General features: G+C 43.5%; 1 protein-coding gene across 2 annotated transcripts; it reads right to left on the bottom strand.

Annotated features, from left to right (window-relative positions):
* Positions 1-6,598: 6,598 nt before the first annotated feature.
* On the bottom strand, positions 6,599-20,820 carry B4GALT7 (beta-1,4-galactosyltransferase 7). Of its 2 annotated transcripts, none has more exons than XM_023506709.2 (6): positions 20,741-20,820; positions 10,851-11,189; positions 10,020-10,245; positions 9,695-9,778; positions 8,453-8,557; positions 6,599-7,949 (listed from the first exon to the last, which is right to left on the bottom strand). In XM_023506709.2, exons 1-6 carry the CDS (start codon positions 20,764-20,766, stop codon positions 7,794-7,796), a joined length of 936 nt encoding a protein of 311 aa, XP_023362477.1. In that variant the 5' UTR covers positions 20,767-20,820; the 3' UTR covers positions 6,599-7,793. The 2 variants fall into 2 exon arrangements, with proteins under 2 accessions (XP_023362477.1, XP_031809633.1); XM_031953773.1 differs by lacking the exon at positions 20,741-20,820 and adding an exon at positions 20,084-20,260.
* Between the last annotated feature and the right edge of the window lie 1,605 nt (positions 20,821-22,425).

Raw genomic sequence — 22,425 nt, 5'->3', positions numbered from 1 at the left:
CCCCAAGGTCCCCCCACCCCACCCCCACGCACAACCTGGCTCTCCAGTGGTTTTTCCCAGCCCCAGCTTTGACAGCCCCTCTCTGCAAGGAGCCCCTCCCCTCAGATCCCAGCGGATCCTCCAACCACCTCCAACAAGCAACTACCTTGTCTGTCACAGTTCCATCCGGACAAAAGATCTTCCAATAATTCAGTTTCCCTTCCTCTGTAACTCTGCTCCAGAATTCAGAATCCCTCTCCAGACTGGAAACAAACTTCAGAGGTGATTTGTCCAACCTGTATATAACTTTCTACAAGATCCTTCTTTGAAGCCCTCCCACCAGAGCCTCCTAAAACGGTCCATTATACCTCAGGGCAGCTTTAATTGTGAGGGAAAAATTTTTTTCCCTTTCTAACCCTACTAGAACTGTCTGAAACTTTCATCTTTGGACGATTCTGCCCTGTGCAAGCAAGAAAAATATCTCTTAATTGGGTCTTAAACATAACAGCCCTCTAAACTTGAAGACAGTGACCACATCCATCTCCCTCATTTCATCTCATCTTCTCTGGTTTTATCAAAGATCCTCGTATTTTCCAAATCTCTCCTCCAGATGATGGTCAATATCCACTCCACTTCCTGTTTGACTTTCCTAATAGCATATTTCAGGTATGGCCTGATTGGGACCAATGACAGAAGGATCCTCACTTTTGTTTTTCTGGAAGCACAAGTTTAAGAGCAAGTCTTGATTGTCTTGCTATCATGTTACACAACTGACTTATGAGTTTGCAATTTTGATCCATTACCCTAAAATCTTATAATCAGGCAATTGTTTTAACCCAAATGTAAGACGCTATTAAATTTAATCCCACTAGATTCAGCCTTTCATAATCTTTCTGGATGTTCATTATATTATTCAGTGTACTTACCCACTTTCATGTCTCTGGCAAATTTGATAAACATCTATGCTTCCATTCAGTGATTAAAAGGTTGAACAGAGTAGGGCCAAGGACTGTTACAGTCCTCTAAAGAAAGACCTAACTCAGTATTGTTTTCTTGACCCAGCAGCAAAATTATCATTTTTAAAAGCAAATAAAGGAAAAAAGATTAGTTTCTGGTGGGAATGGGCATAGTTTAATGTTCAATACAACTAATTAGCTCCAGAGGATCTTGGTGGAGGTAGATGGACTTTTGGAATATTCTGGGATCTGTGTTTCACTGATGGTCTTTTGGATGTCTGGCATGATGACTGAAGTCCTCAATACATTCCCAGGGCTCAGCTTCAACTTTTAATTCGTTGTATTTACCTGAATAGGCAGGACTTCTAAGTTTCTGTACTACCAAATGCTACTGCTGCCTTGCTCTCCCAATGCAGCTGTTGCTGACCTAGGTGATATTTCACTATTACTTAGAACCTTTTCATCATGGGCTTGGGCCTTGGCACTTAATTCTTTTCCCATGAATGGACAAGAAAAGATCTTCTAATCACTGCTTGGCTAAAACTTGTAGTGGCCTAGTTATTCTACAAGATTCAAGTTCTCATAATTTTATTAGTATCATCCAGTCTCTAAATCAGAAAGACATCATAAGAAACTTGCTTATCACCTTTCTAAAAACCCAAGATGTGACATTATCCCTATCTACTATAATTATGCATAGCTTAACTGAGTGCTGGGCCTGGAATCAGGAAAATCTCAATTAAAATTCAGCTTCACATACTTGTTAGCTCTGTGACCCTCAGCAACTCACTCACTTCTATTTTGCTTCAGTTTATCTATAAAATGAGCTGGAGAAGGAAATGGCAAATCATTCTACTACCAAGAAAACCCCAAATGAGTCTTGAGGAACTGTAACAATCGAACAGCAGCATTGCTATAGTGACTCTCAAATCAAAAGGGAAATGAGATTAATTTGGCATTAACTAACCAGCTACCTTGCTGAACCTGTGATGATGCTTTGTAATCACTCTTTCAAATAATAAGAAACCATTCTTTAAATAACATATCCTAGAATTTTGTCCAGATTTGAAATCAAGTTCACCAGTTGGCTGATTTTTTAAAAACTATTTTCTTCCTCTTTTTTGAAAATCAAAGAATCTGCCCGTTTCCAGCCCAATGGCCCCTCTCCCATTCGCTTATGATTTTTCCAAAGTTGTGACAAAAGGCCTAGCATTTGCATCTAGAGCTTCTTTTAGTATTTTTAATGCAAGTGACCTTCTATCCTAGAGCTTGTAGTAAATATAGGGGAGAAAGTTGGGCATGGTCTGAAGCCTTGAGTTGTGAGCAGATTTCAGAGTTTGGAGAAAAGATAAGTGGGCTTCCATGGCTTAAAATACGGAAGGGGAAGTCAGCCCAAGAGAGCTGTGATGGTCTAAAGAATGAAATCTGGCAATACAAACAATTCTAAAGGGGAAGTTGTCTAATGAAAGCTGTGTAGGTACAAAAGGAAGTCATTAACCAACTTAGATTTCAAGATAGAACATGGAAGCTAAGTCAGGATGTATGGAAGTTGGGCAAGTCACTTAGATCATATGAGTTAGAGCTGGAAACCTCAGAGATCACTTAGTCCAATGTCTTCATTTGGGAGCAAACGGTTACAGAGAAGTTACTCAAAATTAGTAAAGTTAGTAAAGAAGTAAGGCAGTAAGTAAAATAGTAAGATTTGTAAAGTAGCAAGTAGTAAAGTAGGATTCTCTGACTGAAAACCCAGTAATCTTTGCACTATTCCATATTCATTTCATTCCTCTGAGCTTTAGCTTCATCTATAAAATGGGGATGGGATGATACCATTGGCACTCCCTATGTCACATGTTTTGTCTGAAAAAAGTATGTTAAATGTGAATAGAAATAGAAGTACCAAAGAATAACACAGCCACATAAGAACAACATGTCAGAGAGAAATTCAAGGGAATAATGGATAAGGAAAGTCCCTGGAGGAAACAGGAGAATAACGGGATAAAAGGCACAGTCAGAAGAGTTGGTTTTGGGAAGGAGCAAGGGCCCCTCTTCCTGAGAGATGGGAATGAAGGAGAGGATAGGTGGCAATATAAAGACTATGGGCGTATGGATCGGGGGAAAAGGGAGAACTCTTGAGGGATGGCCTCTATTTTCTGAGTAAAGTAGCATATAAGGACATGTGCTCAGAGGAAAACATGGGAAGATAATAAGGATTTGAGAAGAGATTTGGAAAAGCCACTGAATGAAATTATATGTAAGGTCAATAAAGGAAGAATAAAAATTTTGTCAACAATGAGGGCTCATTTGAGATTAGAGAACATGAATTTGTAATGGACCTACTTGGCCGGGTGAGATGACTTCCTCAAAAGGCATTCAACAGCTCAAGAATATATGTAGAGAAAAATTAAAAACAAAAACATATATGTAGAGAAAGCAGGTAGTGGTAGGATGATCTGGTGAGGGAAATACATGTGCTGAAAGGGGCAAAGAGAAAACACTAAGGAGTTTGATAGGTTTGGACAGAGAAAAAAGAGAAGGAAATAAGCATTTATTAAACATCTAGTATGTGTCTGGCACTGCACTCAGCCCTTTACAAATATTCTCATTTGATCCTCACAAACCACCTTAGTAGGTAATTGGTGCTATTATACTTTTTGCAATTAGGAACCTGAGGCAGAGATTAAGTGACTTGTCCAGATAGTTCAGTTGTTCAACTCTTCATGATTCCATTTAGGGTTTTTTTTTCTTTTTCTCTTTCTTTCTTTCCTTCCTTTCATTCTTTTGCAAAGATATAGAGGATTTATCATTTCCTTCACCAGCTCATTTTACAAATGAGGAAACTGAAGCAAACAGTTATGTTACTTGCCCAGTCACCCAACTAGTGTCTGAAGCTGAAGTTGAATTTAAGTCTTCCTGACTCCAGACCACTGTGCCACATTACTGCCTTGGGCTGCAGAACTAGCAAGTATCTGAAACCACATTGAAATTTTGGTCCAGCACACTCTCCACTGCACCATCTAGCTGCCATTAATGGACACACAAGTATTATTTGGGATAAAGGGATATAGGAAAACAGAGTTCATTAAGTTTTTCTTCCAACTTTCAGATTTCAGAAAATCAGAGATTAAAGCTTTTGGTCTATATGTTAGACCTTCAATACTACATATTGTACTACATACATACAACAGGAACATATTGTAAATTAAGGTAAAACAGTAGAAAGAGGACCGGACATGGAGTTGGAAGGTCTGGAGCTGCATCTTAGCTGTAACTTATACCAGCTATGTAATCTTGGGCAAGTCACAAACTTCACTGTGCCTTAGTTTTCTCCTCTGTCATAAATCCCTGCCCTACCTACCTGAAAAGTCACTGTGACAAGAAAGTCACAGTGTAATAGATGCTACTGTGACATAGACATGTAAAGTATTATCAGCAGAGCATCATCCTCCCTTCAGGGTCAGAAATAGAATTCAAAAGCTTTACTATGTGCAAAATATTGTGCGAGGTGCTAGGGATACAAAGACAAAAAACAATACCCCCCCCCCAAATTTATCTTTCACTGGAAAAAATCAACATTTACACAGAGAATGGGAACAAAATATTCTGAAGGAGGAGCTGAGATTAAAAAGCCATGGGTATTAGGAAAGGTTTTCTCTACTCCAAAGTTAAGATCCTTCCAACTTTGCTTAAGATCCTGTCCTTTCCTATCTTTGGGGCCTTGATCTCAGGACCATCTCCCTGCCATTGCTGAGCTTCATCCTTGACCTCAAAGACTATGCTAGCACCCACCTTTTTCCCCTTCACCTGCCAAGGATGTAAGGGGTCTTCACTCCTCACTGGAGTCCATTATTTCCATTCACTCCCAGAATTACCTGTGTGAATAGATCACACCTCTATTTCCCCACCAAACCACCTCATCATACCTTCCCTTCACCAGCTTCCACTTCTTGCTTTGGGAACAGTAATCAAATTGATAATGCCATTCCTGTCAATCAATTATTCTAATGACTCTACTTATCATATAACTTCCTAAACCAAAAGACCCCTCTCCTGAACACCATTCTTCTACATGAGCTTTCCTCCCCTATTAAGAAATAAGCTTCTTGAGGACAGGAACAGTCTTGATTTTTGTATTTTTATCCTAGGCACCTAATATAGTTCTTGACACATAGTATTGGTAAATGCTTTTAAATCCCTTCCATCATTCATTTCCCATACTCTCCAGCTTTCTATAAACTCCTACTTCCCTTAAAAATATTTATCTGCTCCACCTTTTTAAAAAAAAATCCCTTGGTGGTTTTATCTCTGATCTGATCCCTGCTTCCAACTGCCCACCTGTAACTGCTTTCATGCATGATCTCCTAAATAGATAAGATCAATGACTTTTCCCAAGTCTTCATCCTCTCTGATGTTTCTACAGCAATTAATACTGCTGACCCTCTTTTGCTTTCTTGACCTCCATGATGACATCACTTCCCCCTCCTCCTCCTCCTTCATGAACTACTTCCAAGGGTCTTCTTGTTCCCTTCAGAGCCTCCTTCTTCTCTTCCCATGCCCAACTGTAGTCCACCCTCCTCTCCCCAAGTATATCTTCAATTTTTCCTGAGTTTGTCTCTTTTCGTTCATTTTCTAAATACATATCTGTCCTTGAATTCTGCCCATTTTTCACTTGTGATGTTTCATGTATCCTCCTTCCAATCCCCAGGGATTCCACCCTAGTTAGGATTTATTACTACTGTTGCAAGAGTCTACTGAAAGATTTCCCGACTTCTAGTCAACTCCCTTCATTGCCCAACTATCTGGCATGAATCTCTGCTCTAACAAGGAGTCTCCTTGCTGTTTCCTCAAAATACCATGCTCACTCCTGTTCCTGCACTTTTGCTCACCTCTAGCCTAGAATGACCCCTTCTTTTGAATTACAATTATTTGTACCAGACACTTACTAGATGTGTGATCTGAGGCAAATCTCTGCTTGCCTAGGTTTCCTCATCTGTAAAATGGAGAAAATAGCACCTGTCTCCCCAGATTGTTGTGAGGATTAAGTAATTGTAAAATGCTTGCTACAGTGACTGGCATATAGTAAGTGCTATAAATGTTATATTATTATTATTGGTGTCCATGTCTTACCTGCCCACTAAACTATGGCGCTTCTTAAGGGTAAGTCATAGATCTTACCTAATTCTGTATTTTCCCCCAAAGCCTTTAAAATACCTAGCTGTTGTGTGGAAGTGAACTTTTAATTTTTAATCCATTCTTCCCTTTCACTTCACTGGATATACCTCTCTCCCCCTTCCCAGCACATGATCATATAATATTCTGTCTGGGATCTGGGACTGGGCTGGGACTTCATTGTTCATCATGTGTTAAGTCTGGTTTCCCAGAAAAGATGGGAGAACTCTGAGGATCCTCTATTTTTTTGTATCCACCACAAACTGACTGATAAATGCTACCCGATGACCAAAATGCTAGATCCCAAGAAATCTATTTTCCCTGCCCTGAGCCATAGTACTCGACTGTGATAAAACAGAGTAAAACAAACTCCCTCAAATACTTTTGTCATTCATACAGTAATCAATGCTGAGAAAGTATAAAATAGAGTATAAAACAGACAGGACCTACATAATAACAATAACTATTCTCTAAAATTTAATAAAGTGCTTTTTTTCCCACAAAAATCTTGTGAGGTAGGCAGAGCAAGTATTATCACCCTCATTTCAAAGATGAGAAAACCTCTGAGTCTCAGAGAGGTGAACTGATTTGGCCAGGCTCAAACAGCTACTAAATAGCAGAGCTTGGATTCACACTCCAGTGAATCTAATCATCCTGGCTGGTAGGGTGGGGCTTGTAGGATGCCAGGTTCTCATTCTTGGGACCCTGGAAAGCTACTGGACAGGGTCTTCTGACCCAAGAAATCAGCTCAAGAGTTTGATGATTCTTCTTTCTTTCCAGGAACAGTTCAAGTTGGCCCAGAAGGGCGCCTGAGCAGTGTGTACGATGCATCTGCTTATATTGCCAACCAACTACCTTTCTTAAGAAATTAGCTAGACATCCCATCTTAACAAGGTGACAACCTGAGACAGAAGAGCAGTAGCACTTTCCATCTGACTCCTTCGTCCCCCAGATAGAGGACAGTGTTGGTCTTCGGGATGTCTTTAGAAGCTCAGGACTGAAGAGCTCATCATACATAAACAGGACCGAAGGTAAAGAGTGAAGGTTCACGTTGACTTGAGGGGATATCCTGAGTCTGGTAACCTAAATTCTCTCCTCACAATGTTTTCACTCCCTTAGTCTGTTTTTTCACCAACAAAGACACAAGAAGTCTCCCAGAACCAAGGAGCCTGTGGACAGCCCCAGCAGGAGGATCGCTGAGTTAATAGGAAAATGAGGCTGAAAATCCCAAACTCAAATGTTTATTAAGCACCTACTATTGCAAGTACCTGTACTGGGCACAAGGGCAAAAGAGGCCAAAAGGCAGAAAGAGCCTCCTGCTGGGGAAAAGAAGGCCAGGTATAACCAGCCCATGGAACCAGAGTCAAGATTCTGCATCCCAGCCTCTTTCCAAAGTCCAATCTCTTCTTACTGCCCATAGGGCAGGGATAACAACTAAGTGTCTGGTCCAAGAGTCCTCATTGACCTTTATGTCAGGCTTATCAGTCTTCAGAAAAAGCACAGCTACATAGCTGGGCCAAGGTGGTTCTGATCTCCGTCTCCTTGAAGCCGGGCCACATCTAGCTGGGTGCTGCGTCCTAAGCATACTGTAGCTTCAGCCCCATCTACTGAAGATCTCCCTCCAGCAGCAACAACGCTGTCCTGGGGTCAGATGCCCCCACGCAGACTGAGATGGTGCCAGTCATGTGCCCCTCAGTCGAATGCACACCAGGGTGTGTCAGCTGCATCACAGTCCAGAGCAATGTTAAGAATTGTACAGGGTGCTCCAGCTACTGACAACAGAGTACGAGAATCAAGATGGTAGCGCACACTGTTCAGCCCCCCTTCCCGGTCCAGCTTGAACTGTTCCTGGGGAAAGAGAAGAGTTGCTCAAATTCCTGACCCGGATCAAAGGAAACTCTACCAGGAGTCCCCAAGTGTCCCAAGGGGTCTGAAATGCTGGAACCGTGCAAAGGTGGCACCCAACTCTCCCAGGACAGTGAGTCTCTGGGGAAAGACCCATTTCCTTCTTGAGCCCAAGAGGGTCTGCAAATGGTACAATGGGAAAATACCAGCTTTGGAATCAGTGGGCTTAGGTTAACAATCTGGTTCTGCTAGTTACTATCTCTGAAACCTTCAAAAGCCAAATGATCTTTCTGGGCCTCAGTTTCTCATCTGTAAAATGAGAAGGAAAGAGATTGGGCAACATGTTCTGTAAGATCCCTTCCAGCTATAAGAGTCTCTATGCTTTAAGTGTAAAACAAAAGGCACAGAAAATCATCTGGTCCCCTCTTGGGTCATGCTGGGGGTCTCTTCCAGACAGCTGCCTCCCCCACCCAATATCATCAATCCTCTACAGGAGCCCAGAATACCTGCTTCTGAGCTGCAATGCGTTTCTGGTCTCTCTTTCGCCAGGCAGGATCATGTAGGTGGCGGAATGTTTTATACCCAGTTTTGATTCCTGAGGGACGAAATAGCTAGAGAAAACCAAGACAGTAATTTCAAATTTGGTCCTTCTCCCACTTCTGCATAATCTCATTCTTGAAACCCTGCCCTAGACAATAGACGTGACTCCAGCATAATAGGAAAAGCAATGGACTTGGAATCCAGCAGTGTCATGAAGAGCACTGAATGTGGACAATGAAAGGAACTGAGTGACCTTGGGCGGTCACAGCCTGAAACTTGGTTGTCTCATCTCTACAACTGGGATGCTTCATTAGGTCCTTGGCAAAGGCCCTTCCTAGCTTTGAATTCTATGGTCTTGTGACTTAGCTTCAAGGGACAGGTCTACCACTTGCAAGGGAGGTATACAGACAACTCAACTAACCTCCATGAGCCCGATTTCTTTATCTTTAAGATGGAATTATCAAAATACTAGCTACCCCATAGGATTATTGTGAGGAAAATTATCCAGAGATATGGGAGTTATTGTTCTGATTACTGAATCGTTTTGCTTAAATTATATTTCACTCAATCAGTTGGACAAAAGTTCAGAGAAGGGGCAAAGCAGGGATACCCACCAAAGACCAAGAGAACAATGAAACCAGGAAGGACCTTAGAGATTATCTAGTCCAGGGCTCCTTAAACTTTTCCATTCATAACCCCTTTCCACCGGAGACATTTTTATGTGACCCCAAGTACATAGGGGCAGCTAGGTGGTGCAGTGGATAGAGCACCAGCTCTAGAGTCAGGAGGACCGGAGTTCAAATCTGACCACTTAACACTGTGATCCTGGGCGTCACTTAACCCCCATTTGCCTTGCCAAGAAAATCTTTTTTTGAAAAAAGGCGTATAAATCAAACATTTACTAATAATAAAAAATAATTTCATGACCCTCATATTCAGATCCACAGTTTAAGAAGCTTTGATCTAGTCCAACAGAGATTCAGAAATGTAAGTGATCTGTCCAAAGTCACATCAATATAAGTGATTCCTAGTCCCCCAGTTGTTTTTTTGTTTTTGTTTTTCTTTTTTTGTTTGTTTTTTAAACCATGCTGATATCTCTAAGGAAAGAAGGGATGTGCTAGATGAGGGAAGATACAAAGCCTCAAGCCAGCAGCACTTTGCTGAAGATACAGACCTGGGAATAAGAGCCTGCACTTGACCAATATTACCTGGAGACCTGCTCCTTTAATGCGACGATAAAACTCATCATCTTCCCGGCCCCAGCCCCAGAAGCGATTGGACATCCCGTTGCACTAACAGAAACAAGATGATATCACTCAGCTTGATCTTCCTTACTTTTCGGATCAAAACCCTGGTCTCCCTTCCCACCACTCCCAGACTAGCAGGAGTATTTAAAACCCTACACACCTGGAATCTCCAATTGGCCTAGTGGGACCCCCACCTCCCAGGGCCCTCTGTGTCACAGCCAGCTTCTCGTAGGGGAATGCCTCTCATCTCCCCACCTGCCTCCCCAGGGAAGGGCCCAGGCCTCACCAACTGGTAGTGCTGCTTGGTGAGAAGCAGAATGCCACCCACATAGGTCTTGTAGTGATACAGAGGATGCAGCTCTGGGGAGGCCACATGGAAGGGCCCCGCCTCAGGAAAGCTGTAGTCCAGCTCCTCATTGAGGGGCAGCAGGTCCACGTCATGCATGGCTATGTAGTCAGTGCTGTTACCACTCTCCAGGAAGCCCACATTGATCAGCGATGCTCGATTAAACCTTCCAGGGGACAGGAGGGCATGTGAGCAGTTACCCAGTGGGCACTCACTGGGGGAAGGAGGGGCACTGGGGAGCACACTATAAGCATCATTTGTATAAGAATATTTTATAGTTTTCAGAATGCTTTTCCATTCATTGTTTCATTTAATCCTTCTGATATTGCCAATAGAGAGGTGGGCCAAGGTTTATCATCTCTATTTAAATTGATGAAGAAAACAGCTGAAGGCAGTTAAGTCATATAACTAGTAAGCTCGTGGTAACATAGGCTTTAGAGCTATAAGGGGAACACTGATACCAGGCAGAGGCCCATGAGACAATCTAGTCCAATCCATTTATTTTACAAATGAAGAAACTGAGTCCCAGACAGGCTAAGAAGCTTGCCCAAGGTTAAGGTGCCCAAGGTGAGCAGAGCTGTACCTGGTGAGGACCTAAGCCATGTCAGACCTGGGGAACAGCGGAAGCCCAGAGAAAAATCTGAGGAAAAGAAGGCCATGTAGCTAGAAACAGAAGGCAACTGTGAAGTCAGCCTGGGAAGTCCTTTCCTCTGCCTTTGTCTCCCACACCTTCCCCACCACAGGGCAGAGATACCAGCCTCTCCACTCTACCTGAAATGATCCACTTGGTTGAGCACAAAGATATGGTGTCTGATCTTCTTCTTGTTCAGGAAGTGGTGCATGTGGGGCACAAAGACCAGGAGCTCCTCAAAGCGTTCACGGAATGGCACCAACACTGCAAGGCGGTGGGGTCCCCAGGAGGGCTCCTCTTCCACGGAGACTGGAGGCTCAAAGGGGCAGGACTTGGGAGGGCTGACAAGCTCCTGCCCTTGTCCTGCCTGACTCATGTCACCTGAGCAACTGAGCTGCAACCAGAGCAAGGAGAGGAAGGCCAGGAACAGGCATGCAAAGAATAGCTGGAACACACTGTACTTCCGAGGCAGGAGAGACCTGGGGTGGAGGAGTAAAGGCTAGTGTTAGGAAAGAAGTGGCAAAGCAAAAGAAATCAGGGCTCAAGAGGTGAGGATGGAACATCAGGGATAGAAGCCTACCAAGCCTGGAGCAGCCTAGGATTCTTCATCCTCATGCATCAGGACATCAGCTCTACTACTTGTCAGTTTTCCTGCTCTATTACCACCTGCAGGAAAATGCCTCAAGCTCTCCTTGGTAACACACGCTTGCTCAGAAGGCTTTGGGAGGTTAGTGCAAAACAGCTTCAAGTACCTTTGCTCATGTTCTTGCTCTTGCCCAGTATACCATCTATCTTTTAAGACAACCTCTTCCATTCAATCTTTTCTAAACACTTCAGTTCGTAATGAGCTCTCTCTTCTCTGAATTCCTATTATATCAGGAACTCTACTTCAATAGTGTCTCTCAAATCTAGCTCATCTTTTTCCATGGCTTCAAATGGTCCAGGCCTTTATTATGTCTTGCTTAGATTATGATGATAGCCTCCTACTCATCCTCTCATCTTTCTTCTTCCCCTCTATTCTATACATAATGCCAGAGTCATCATTCTCTTGGTGAAAAACCTTCAGGGATTCCCAAATGCCCAAGAAACAAACCCTTCAAATTAGGATTCAAATCTCTCCATGATGTGGCCTCAATTTACCTTTTCATTGTTGCCTCACACTATGCTAGCCACACACTCTCTCACTTCCATAGTGTTTTTCATAACTTCTGCCTAAAATGCTCTTCCACTCATCAAAATATGCCCCCTCCTTCAAAGCCCAGTTCAAGTGCTCCTTCCTCAGTGAGATCTTCTCTGACCTAAAAATGATCTTGCCATTTGTTCTTAGAAACCCCACAGTATAGGCACATCTTCTAACACCTGCCTGCTGAATATCACTTCCTGGAGGTCCTTTGGGCAATTCAAATAATGTGACGCCTGGGCTAGCACCCAGGATACCTTAGAATCAGCTGGAGTCAGGATAAGCAAAAGTCCTAGGTCTTTATTCTTGGTCTTTAGGGGTAGAAGTGAAGGGAATGGAAGTAGGATATCCACAACCGCCTTCTTCCTCATCTATGGCCAAAGTGACTCTGGCTAGTCTTACTCCACCCCCTAGTCCCTCCAATAATCCTCTGTATACACCAATCATCAAGCCAGCATGGATAGTGGGAAGGGCCATTTTCCAAGCATATGCCCATAGAGTATTGTCCAATCGGTAGTTAGCCTCAAGTGCTCAGCTGTCCTGACCTCAGTACATCGACAACCGAGTTTCAGCCCTCTACAAAATTCAATACTGAACTGAGTACAAACTCAACACAAAACTGAACTCTTTGGTGTTTCCCTAAAAATACCCATCTCCCAACTTCTAAAGTTTAGTCTTGATTAACTCTTCCCGACCCCTTACATTTAATCAGATGGCAAGTCTTATTGATTCTGCTACCAAAACAACTCTATCTGGCCCCTTCTTTCTTATCTCATAGCAACCATCCTAGTTCAAGCTCTCATTAGTTCTCTATTAGACTACTATGATAACTTCCAAATTGTTTTCCCAGCTTCCCATGTATTCTCTCTACAATCCTAGCTACTTGATGTATTTCTAATATCATGTCACTAATCAATTTAAAACCCTGAGGTGGTTTCTCATTGTCTATCAAATAAAAAATAAAGGGGGTTCAAACCCTTCCACATTGTTGCTCCAACCTTCCAGGCTTATTTCACACTTCTGTTCTTCTACACATAATTTTTAAGTTTGCTAAATTCTAAGTTCTATCCAACCAGGAAAATTACCGATTTCTCACTCTTACTACTTCTTATCTAAAACTCTCCAATCTCTGTGCTTCTCAAGACCTCCCTCCATCTGTTGAAGTTCCTTTGTTCAAAGTTTTCCAAAAATCTTTACCAGATTATAGTTAAAAGTGACTAATCTCTCCTTAAATTCTTTTGACCTCTTTTTTTGGCTCTCTCTTATATCACTGTTATTTGAGTGTCTTTCCTCATACCACTACAAGTAACTTGAAAGCAGGGTCTCTGTTGTATCTATCTCAAATCCTGTGTCCAGGACAGTGCTTTGTACAGGAAGCTCTCTTCAAACTTACTAAATGAACTCCTAGTTGCCAAATCCAAAGGACTTTTCTTCATCCTCATTCTCCTTGACCTTTATGTGACCTTTGACACTTGATCACTCCTCATTGGTATTGTCTTTTCACTAGGTTTTCAAGATACCAAGTCTTCTGGTTCTCCTCCCACTCATTTGACTACTCCTCTGTTTTTTGCTCCAGATCACAACCAGATCCCTCTGGTACTGTTCTAGGTCCTCCTCTCTTCTCTTTCTGTCTGCTTCTCACTTGACAAGCTATAGCTTCCATTAATTTAATTACCATCTTTATACTGATGATTCCTAAATCTACTTTTCCTTCCTCTATCTCTAGGCTGACTTCCAATCTCACATCTCCAATTGCCTTTCAGACATCTTGAACCGACTGTACAGTGCACATCTTAAAACATCCAAAAGAAAACTTTTCTTTCCTCCTAAATTCCCAACCCTCCTACCTTCCCTGTTTCTGTGCAGAGAAACATCCTCCTCCCAGTCTCACAAGCTTTCAACCTAGGATTCATTTTGGATTCCTCTTTATCTCTTACCATCTCCAGCCCCCACATCCAAGCTGTTGCCAAGAATTGTCAATTTCACCTTTGCATCATCTCCCAAAAATGTTTGTTTCCCTCTTCTGAGGGCCATCACACTGATGGCACCTTGATTACTGTAATAGCTGGGGGTCTGCCAGTCTCAGGTCTCTGCAGACTCTAACCTATCCTTCATTTAGCCACTAAAGTGATTTGCAGTTCTGATCTGGGCTCAAGAAAGCTCAGTAGCTTCCTACTTGTCTCAAGGAGCAAATACAAAATGCTCTGTTTGGCCTTTAAAGTCCTTCATAAACTAATCTAGACCTCTTCTGTCTTTCCAGTCTTCTTCTACCTTATCCCCTTACCAGTGACACTGGCTATTCTATTAGCTCTGTGCATCTTTTCTGGCTGTCCTTTGTGCCTGGAATGATCTTGTAAGTCCCAAGTGAAATCACACTTCTATAGGAAATCTTCATCAATCCCTCTTAATTCTAGTGTTTTCCCTTTATTAATTATTTCCTATTTATCCTGTATATAACTTGCTTTATATATAATGATATGCTGTTAAGATCGTGTATTTTAAGATCAGCACGAGACAGGAATTCAGGTTAGGGGAAAATCGTCAGTCTTTATTCTCAGTGAAGAAGGATCGGAGGTGGAAGAGAATCGGCGATAGCAATGTGTGCAGCTGAGTCAAGAAGCTAGCTCGACCAGCAGCCATACAACCAGCAGCTCGGAGTCTCGAACCCAGCCCAATCTCTCCACTTGTCTTCCTCGCTCTCTCTCTGCCTCCACCCACCAAAATCGTCATTTCCTATACAACACATCAGGACTTGCACGGAGAGTGGGCAGGGACCATTCTTTATCCAATCATGTATATTAATAGAGTATAGCCCAATTACTATCTAGCCTCATGTACTTGGGACCTCAGTGCATCAGCTCAAACCTCAGCCCATTACAATATGCATATTGTTCCATCCCCCATTGGGCTGCAAGCTCTTAAGGACTGCTTTGGGGGGTTTTCTTGTTGTTGTTTTTTGCTTTTTTTCAGTCTCCAAAGCTTAGTGGGTACCTAATAAATGTTTGCTGAATTGAACCCTTGTCATATGTTCATTAAATTAAACTACCCAATTCTGTATGTATTATGAATCAATGTTTTATTTTTCCCTCACTACAAACACACAATTTGGTGAAAGTAGACAAAAACACTCATCATTATTTCAGTACTTCTCCTTTTATAGATGAATAGTTTCGGTCAGAAAAAGGCAAAAAAAAAAATAGTTTTGTGTATGAAAAACTGAACAAATTACTACTGGGCTTATATCCCAAAGAGATCATAAAGAAGGGAAAGGGACCTGTATGTGCACAAATGTTTGTGGCAGCCCTCTTTGTAGTGGCTAGAAACTGGAAACTGAGTGGATGTCCATCAGTTGGAGAATGGCTGAATAAATTGTGGTATATGAATGTTATGGAATATTACTGTTCTGTAAGAAATGAACAGCAGGATGATTTCAGAAAGGCCTGGAGAGACTTACACGAACTGATGCTGAGTAAAATGAGCAGGACCAGGAGATCATTATATACTTCAACAACGATACTATATGATGACCAGTTCTGATGGACCTGGCCATCCTCAGCAATGAGATCAACCAAATCATTTCCAATGGAGCAGTAATGAACTGAACCAGCTACGCCCAGAGAAAGAACTCTGGGAGATGACTAAAAATCATTACATTGAATTCCCAATCCCTATATTTATGCCCACCTGCATTTTTTATTTCCTTCACAAGCTAATTGTACAATATTTCAGAGTCTGATTCTTTTTGTTCAGCAAAATAACGGTTTGGTCATGTATACTTATTGTGTATCTAATTTATATTTTAATATATTTAACATCTACTGGTCATCCTGCCATCTGGGGGAGGGGGGTGGGGGGTAAGAGGTGAAAAATTGGAACAAGAGGTTTGGCAATTGTCAATGCTGTAAAGTTACCCATACATATAACCTGTAAATAAAAGGCTATTAAATAAAATAAATAAATAAAAAGAAAAACTGAACAAATCCAAGTTTGAAGAAATATAGTTTTAAGACAAACATGAAGAAATGCAGATTGTTCTGAGGAACAGATAAGACTCAGATAATTGTGTGAAGAGACAATCTACTTGAGGGCAGAGAAATGCCTGAGGTCACAGAGTTCATGTAGAGGTGGCTGTTTTTAAAGTTTAGAAGATTCAAACTCAAAAAATAGTAAGTCAAATTACTGTTTGGAGACTATGGAATAATTAAAGAAGAACTACTGGATTCAGAATTGACTGAAAGGCAAATTTCATGTATGTCCAAAGAGAAAAAGGAGTCACTGACTACCAGGAGGTTGATTTGATGCAACAGAGGCAGATAAGAAGTCTGTACGAATATTGAAAGGAGCCAACTGTACTGTAAGGAACTGAGCTAAGAAGCAGGTAGGTGAATTAGCTGACAGGAAGGCTTCAGCTGCCTTGCTGAAAGTCTTCAAGTTGAAGGGAGGCACTGTTCTATGGCTTTGCTAAAGTAAACTCTCCCTGGGAGCTGGCTGAGTTGGGCTCTGCTCCATTTTGGGTTGTGGCTGCTGGCCTGCATCACTGATAGCTTGAAAAAGGTGAAACTGCAGGGGTTTGCTCTCTATTTCCAACCTTGAGTTGAGATGGTAAAAGGGAAGAGGAGAGAAAGGAGAATGATTTGCCATGAGAATAGGTTTGAATAGCTGAAAGCACAATCTACTACAAAGAATTCTGTCGAATAAAGAACTTGCTGGGATTTTCTGCACTGTCCAGAGAACCAACCTGATAAGTTTTACTGTGAGCTTTGCTTTGGGGGAGGAAAGGAAATAAATATTTGTATAGTACCTACTAAGTGTCAGGCACTATGCTAAACAAATTTTTTTTTTTAACAAATAGTATCTCATTTGAGCCTCACAACAATCCTGCAAAGTAAGTGAAATTTCCTTTTTACAGCGGAATAAACTGAGGCAAACAGAAATTAATTAAGTGCCTTGTTCAAAGTCACAAAACTAATAAGTGCCTGAGTCAGAATTTGAACTCGGGGCTTCCTGACCTGAGAACTATTGTACTATTGATTGAGCCACTAGATGCCTACTGCTTTACTAAAAAAAAAGATTGGGAGGTTCCTGAACAAAGCAAAATTCCCTGCTACTTGAACATTTGAAAAGCCTGACAGTTCTCTAGTTTAAGGGAATTGTTCATCACTACAATATGCCTTTCCCAATCCCTTGTTAAGGGTTATTGTGAATTATACCTTGTCAGTACTTCATCAGTATAGGAAAAGAGGAGTGGATGTATCCAACAGGAGAGCAACAAGACCAGAAGGTGGCCATCTATGGGCACTCCGGAATTACTACAAACATGAGGGCAGATTGGGGTGAGCAATTCAGCCCAAGAGGATAAGAATACTACATTTACATAATCCTAAAATCTATACTATAGATACATGAGGAATTTTTGTATTAAGACCAAAAAAAAACAAAACAACAACAACAAAAAAAAGAGTTAAGACAAGGTGATGTATGAAAATAAAAATGTTAGTAGGATTCTATAAGAACATTATCCAGAGCTTTAAAGTTCAAAACAAATTAAGACTAGGGGGGAACAATATGGACAAGGAAGGTGTGAGGTCACTGCTTGGAGTGGATGGGATGATAATGAACAATAGGGAGGAAACTGTTATTCAACTCTTATTTTGCTTTTCTTTAAAAAAAAATAATTTTTGGATTCTAAGGGTCAGAACATACAATATTAGAATACAGAATAGACAAACTAAAATACTGGGACAAATCTAAATTTAATTAAATTTTCCTTGTAGGATTAGGAGCATAATAATAATTCTCTTATTGTTTGATGTGTCTCTTCCAAGAGACAGCTTATAAATTGCTTGTCAGAGATTGAATCATAAAATTTAGAGCTGGAAGGGATCTTACAGATAAGAAAACTGAGGTCCAGAGCAGGTAAAGAGACTTGTCCAAGGTCACACAGAGACCAAGTAGAAGAGCTAGATTTCAAACCAAGGTCTTCTTCCCTCTAGATTGAATGTTCTTTCCACTATACCACAGTGCCTTATTCTTCTCATATCCCATTTCTACCCTATTCTTACCCTACTAGGTACCCAGAATAGTAATATATACATATAATTAGAACTTAACATTAAGATTTGGTGATTGACAGATTTTTCAGGGACAAAGGTGGTACTCCCTGCTACTCCCACTTCAATACATAATTAAAAATCTCATTTATATAATGCTTTAAAGTTGTGACATACTTTACATTTTAATAGTTTTTATTTTTCTCAATTACATGTAAAACATTTTCTTACATTTGTTTTTTAAATGTTATAGTTCCAGATTCTTCCCCTTCCTCCCCCCACACAACTTCCATTGAAAAGACTGGGTGAAATTATACAAAACACTGCTCTAAAAGTCATGTTGTAATGTACTTTACATGCATTATCTCATTTATTCTCAAAACAACCCTATCGTGTACACACTATCACCATCTCTGTTTAAGTAAGAGGAGCTGAAGGTCAGAGATTATGTGACTTGCCCAGATTTACACAACTAATAAGGACTGGAGACAGAATCTGAACCCAGGCTTTTCTGACTTCAAATCCAAGGATCTAAAACACAATGCCAGTCAACTTTAAGATAAAAATGGCAATGCAGAATTGTTTTTAATTAGATGTGTCCTCTTTTATAAGCCAAAATAACTGAAAATCCTCCCTAAAGATACAGCTGACTATGTGGAAACCTGCAGCCCCTGAAGCAAATAGTGAGGTGGCCACATGCAATCTAGGGAAAGGCCAAGCAATGGCCCCGGGGAAGAGGCACTGACTTACCCCCTACCATCATGCTGAGCTGGCCTCCTACAGGGAGGAGCAAGTGCAGGTCCTGAATGTTGCCTAGGAAGGTTGGAACTTCTAGACAATCTCCTCAGCACTGGAAGCTCTTTCTGGGGGCAGTGAGGGGAGAGAGGAGAGGAACATAGAAGCCTTCCCCCCCTTTGGGCGGAAAGAAGCAAGCAAGCAGCTGTTATACAGAGCACAGCTCTCGTATCCCAGGAAATCTAAAACACTTACTGCAGAGCCACTCCTCCTACTGTATATCCCCAGTTCTAGGACCATAAACTTTGGGAGTACTTCCCTCACTGAGGGCTTGAGTTCAGAGACTGTGAGAACTACCAAGGCCTCTATAAATCATCCAATCTAACCCTGTCATTTTGCAGCTGAAAAAACGGACAAGTTCCTCCATCACCTGAGTCTATGAGCAAGAGCAACTGTTCCAGCCTTTTGACAGGCCCAAATGTGCAGGCTTCCCTGCACGTCCAGGGAAGTGGAAGGCAAAAGTAGAACGTTCCCGTGTCCCTCCCTGTGCTGAAGACTCGGGGTCCTACAGACCTCCTTTCCTTAGGGCTGCAGAGGCCTGGCAGGCTCCAGAGTGAGGCCGGAGAGCCTGGGGTCCCCTAGTCCCTGCGCCCCTTGGCGTTTGCTGCAAGGCGCCCTCAGCTTTAAGTGCCCACACAGAGGGCAAACGGTAAGAAATATACTCTGGGAAAGCCCAATCAAGCTGAAGTTGCGGATGGCCTGGGTCACACCCAAAGGCGGTGGCGGATCCCTATAGATTTTTCTGCGCCCAAGTCAAAAGACCCAGGTGCTCGTTAGGCCCGAGTCTGCCCTTAAAAAGCGAGTGGGAAGCACGACGCGCCCAAAGAGTAGCCAGACGCAATCCACAGACACGCGGGAAAGCCACCAAGGAGAAAGGGGGCCCGGGGAGAGAAAAAAGCCACGGAGGCAGAACGGAGAGGGGGGGGCTTGGCGGGAGGCAGAGGAGGGAGAATCGCGTACAAAGAGGCAAAGGCAGACGCGCAGGGGCGCCGCGCAGGGAGGCATCGGCAGAGACGGGCTCCGACCGGGATCCCGGAGGGGAACGGAAGGGAGGCGCAGGCACCGATCCCCAGACGCGCGCGGTCCGCCGCGCTCGGAGACAAGGCAGGCGCGGGGAGGGCGCGAGGGGGGCGCGGGGAGGGCGCGGGGAGGGCGCGGGGAGGGCGCGGGGAGGGCGCGAGGGGGGCGCGAGGGTCTGTGAGGGACAGAGCAGCCGCGGCGGAATCTGACGGGCGCAGACACAGAACCGCCAGAGAACCGGCAGCGAGAGGCGCCCGCGGGACCGAGCCCGCCGAGCAGTCCCGCACCGTAGCCCGAGCGAGGGCGGGGCGGGTTCTCGCGCGCTCACCTACTGTCCCCCCAAGGGAGCTGGGCCACCTTCCTCCGGGATGGGAACATCCTGGGCGGCCGTGGCACTGGGAGGGAGGGAGGGAGGGAGGGAGGCCCCGGGTCTCCTCTTCCCGCCCCGGCCTGGCCCGGCCCCTCCAGCGCCCGCCCTCCTTGCAGCCGCTACTGCCGCGGCTGCCCCGCCCCCTTCTCCCAGGTCCGCCGGTCCCCCCGCGCCGTCTATCCCCGGGCAACAGCACAAAGGTTCCGGCCGGAAGTGGGCCAGGGAAGCCACGTGGGCTTCGCCCAGCCGGAGGCGGAGGCAAAGCACGCGAAGGGCCCCCTGGTAGGGCGGCTCCTCGCTGGCGCGGCTTCGGGTGGGGAAAGCTGCAGCCCCAAGCCATTCATTCATTATTCCGTCCACTCCGCTAACTCCGCTAGCGGCCTAGTAGAGAAAGCCTGGGGCCTAAACCCCTGTAATTCGGAAGGAGACTCAAACGAATTTGTCCTAAGGACACGTAAAGAGAAGGGAGGGTGGCCAGAGTCAGGAAAGCAGCTTTGGGGTTAAGTAAAGCATGAGTAGGACTTCCAACCCGCAGAAAAGAGTTAGGGAGGGGGTCTAGGCCCTAATGAACGCCAGTAACCGGATCGGGAGAGCCCCCGTAAAAACCGTCCTTACAAAATGTCCGAGGAGCAGGAAGTCATCCGCCTGGTCAGACCACGGAACGCTGCCTCCACAAACTAGTCGGGCTTTGAGCCCTGTCCGGGACGGGAGGCTGGGGTTGGCACTCTCCGGAAGTCCTGGTCAGCGCAGAAGGTGCTCCCCGCCCTGGTACTCCGGGAGCGCCTTAGGCGAGGGGCTTTGCACGCTGCCGAGGCTTCATAAATGCTTACAGAACTCGTCTGAGAAGGCAGAAGCAGGGCAGAGGCGCTCCACCGGCAGGAACTGGAAAGAAGAGGGGCAGAGGGCAGTTTTGCTGCAGTGACGTGTGAGGAGGGGAACAATGGGGAGAAAGTAGGCAGTTTGGGACCCCGTTGTGGAGGGCCTAGAATGCCATGCGTACTAAAGCATTTTGTCCGTTTCCTGTAAGCACAGGGGAACCATTGGATATTTCTGAGCAGAATGAGACACCTGTTTTCAGAAGATGGTAAGACCATAGGTTTAGATGGGACCTTATAAGTCGCCTCAACCTTATTTTACTGATGAGAAACTTCGTCATGAAAGTTAAGTGGCTTCCCCAAGATCACAAAGATAAAATGATAGAGCTGGGATTTTAACTCAAGTCCTGTGCTTTTCTGCTGTACCACGTGGCACAGGTTAGAGAGGGACTTTGGTGATGAGACTCTTACAATAATTCAGATGGTAGGGTGGACAATGTATCTGGAAGAATATTTATTTAGCATGTTCTATGTCCCCAGCAAAGTCTTGTCCCTGCCCTCTGCCCTTAAAGAGCTCACATAAACATATAGTTACTTTATGGCAGATGAAAAGGCCATGATAAAAAGTTTCTGGTGGACAAAGTGGGAGGGCCAAGAGCCCAGTCCCTGGGATCTTGAGGAACAACAGCAGAGAAAGCTGATCCCAACCAATTGGATAGTGGATGCTAGGGTCAGAGTGGAATGGAGCTCAGGGATCTCTTGCAAAGTAGGAATGGGAATTTCAACAACCCCCTGAGAATAGATGTCCAGGACCCTCTGGGAATCAAGTAAGATTAGACTTAGGGAAAGTCTGTGGTTCCCTGCCATGGTAGCAGGTAGTGGTGCTAATCAAAAATATTATTAGCAATATCGCAAAGACTGGCGGGACAAGTTTTGATGATTGATCAATTATGGCTGATGAGAGTTCAAGAAATGACACTGAAGTTGAGAGACTGACTAGGTCATTAGGACAACGATGGTCCTATTAGCAGAAAAGGATCAGACATTTCTTCTCAGCAACAGAAGAAATTGGAATCTCTGTCCAAAACTGAAACAGATTTTTATCCTCAAGTCACTGAACACATTTTTATCCTCAGTCACTGAGCACTATGTATGTGTATTAATGCCTTGTTCATTTTCCCAAATAAATTAAGACCCCCAATTGATAAATGGCCAAAGCATAGGAACAATTTTCAGACGATGAAATTAAAGCCATCTATAGTCATATGAAAAGACACTGTAAATCACTATTGATTAGAGAAATGCTAAAACTTTGAGGTATCACCTCACACCTCTCAGATTGGCTAAGATGAAAGGAAAAGCTAATGATAAATGTTGGGGAAGATGTGGGAAAACTAGGACATTAATGTGGTGTTGGTGGTGTGAAATGATCCAGCCATTCTGGAGAGTAATTTAGAACTATGCCCAAAGGGATATAAAATTTTG

The sequence above is a fragment of the Sarcophilus harrisii genome, chromosome 2 (assembly GCF_902635505.1).
Source record: "Sarcophilus harrisii chromosome 2, mSarHar1.11, whole genome shotgun sequence".
Taxonomy (NCBI): Eukaryota; Metazoa; Chordata; class Mammalia; order Dasyuromorphia; family Dasyuridae; genus Sarcophilus; species Sarcophilus harrisii.
This window is presented reverse-complemented; position numbering and strand designations above follow the sequence as displayed.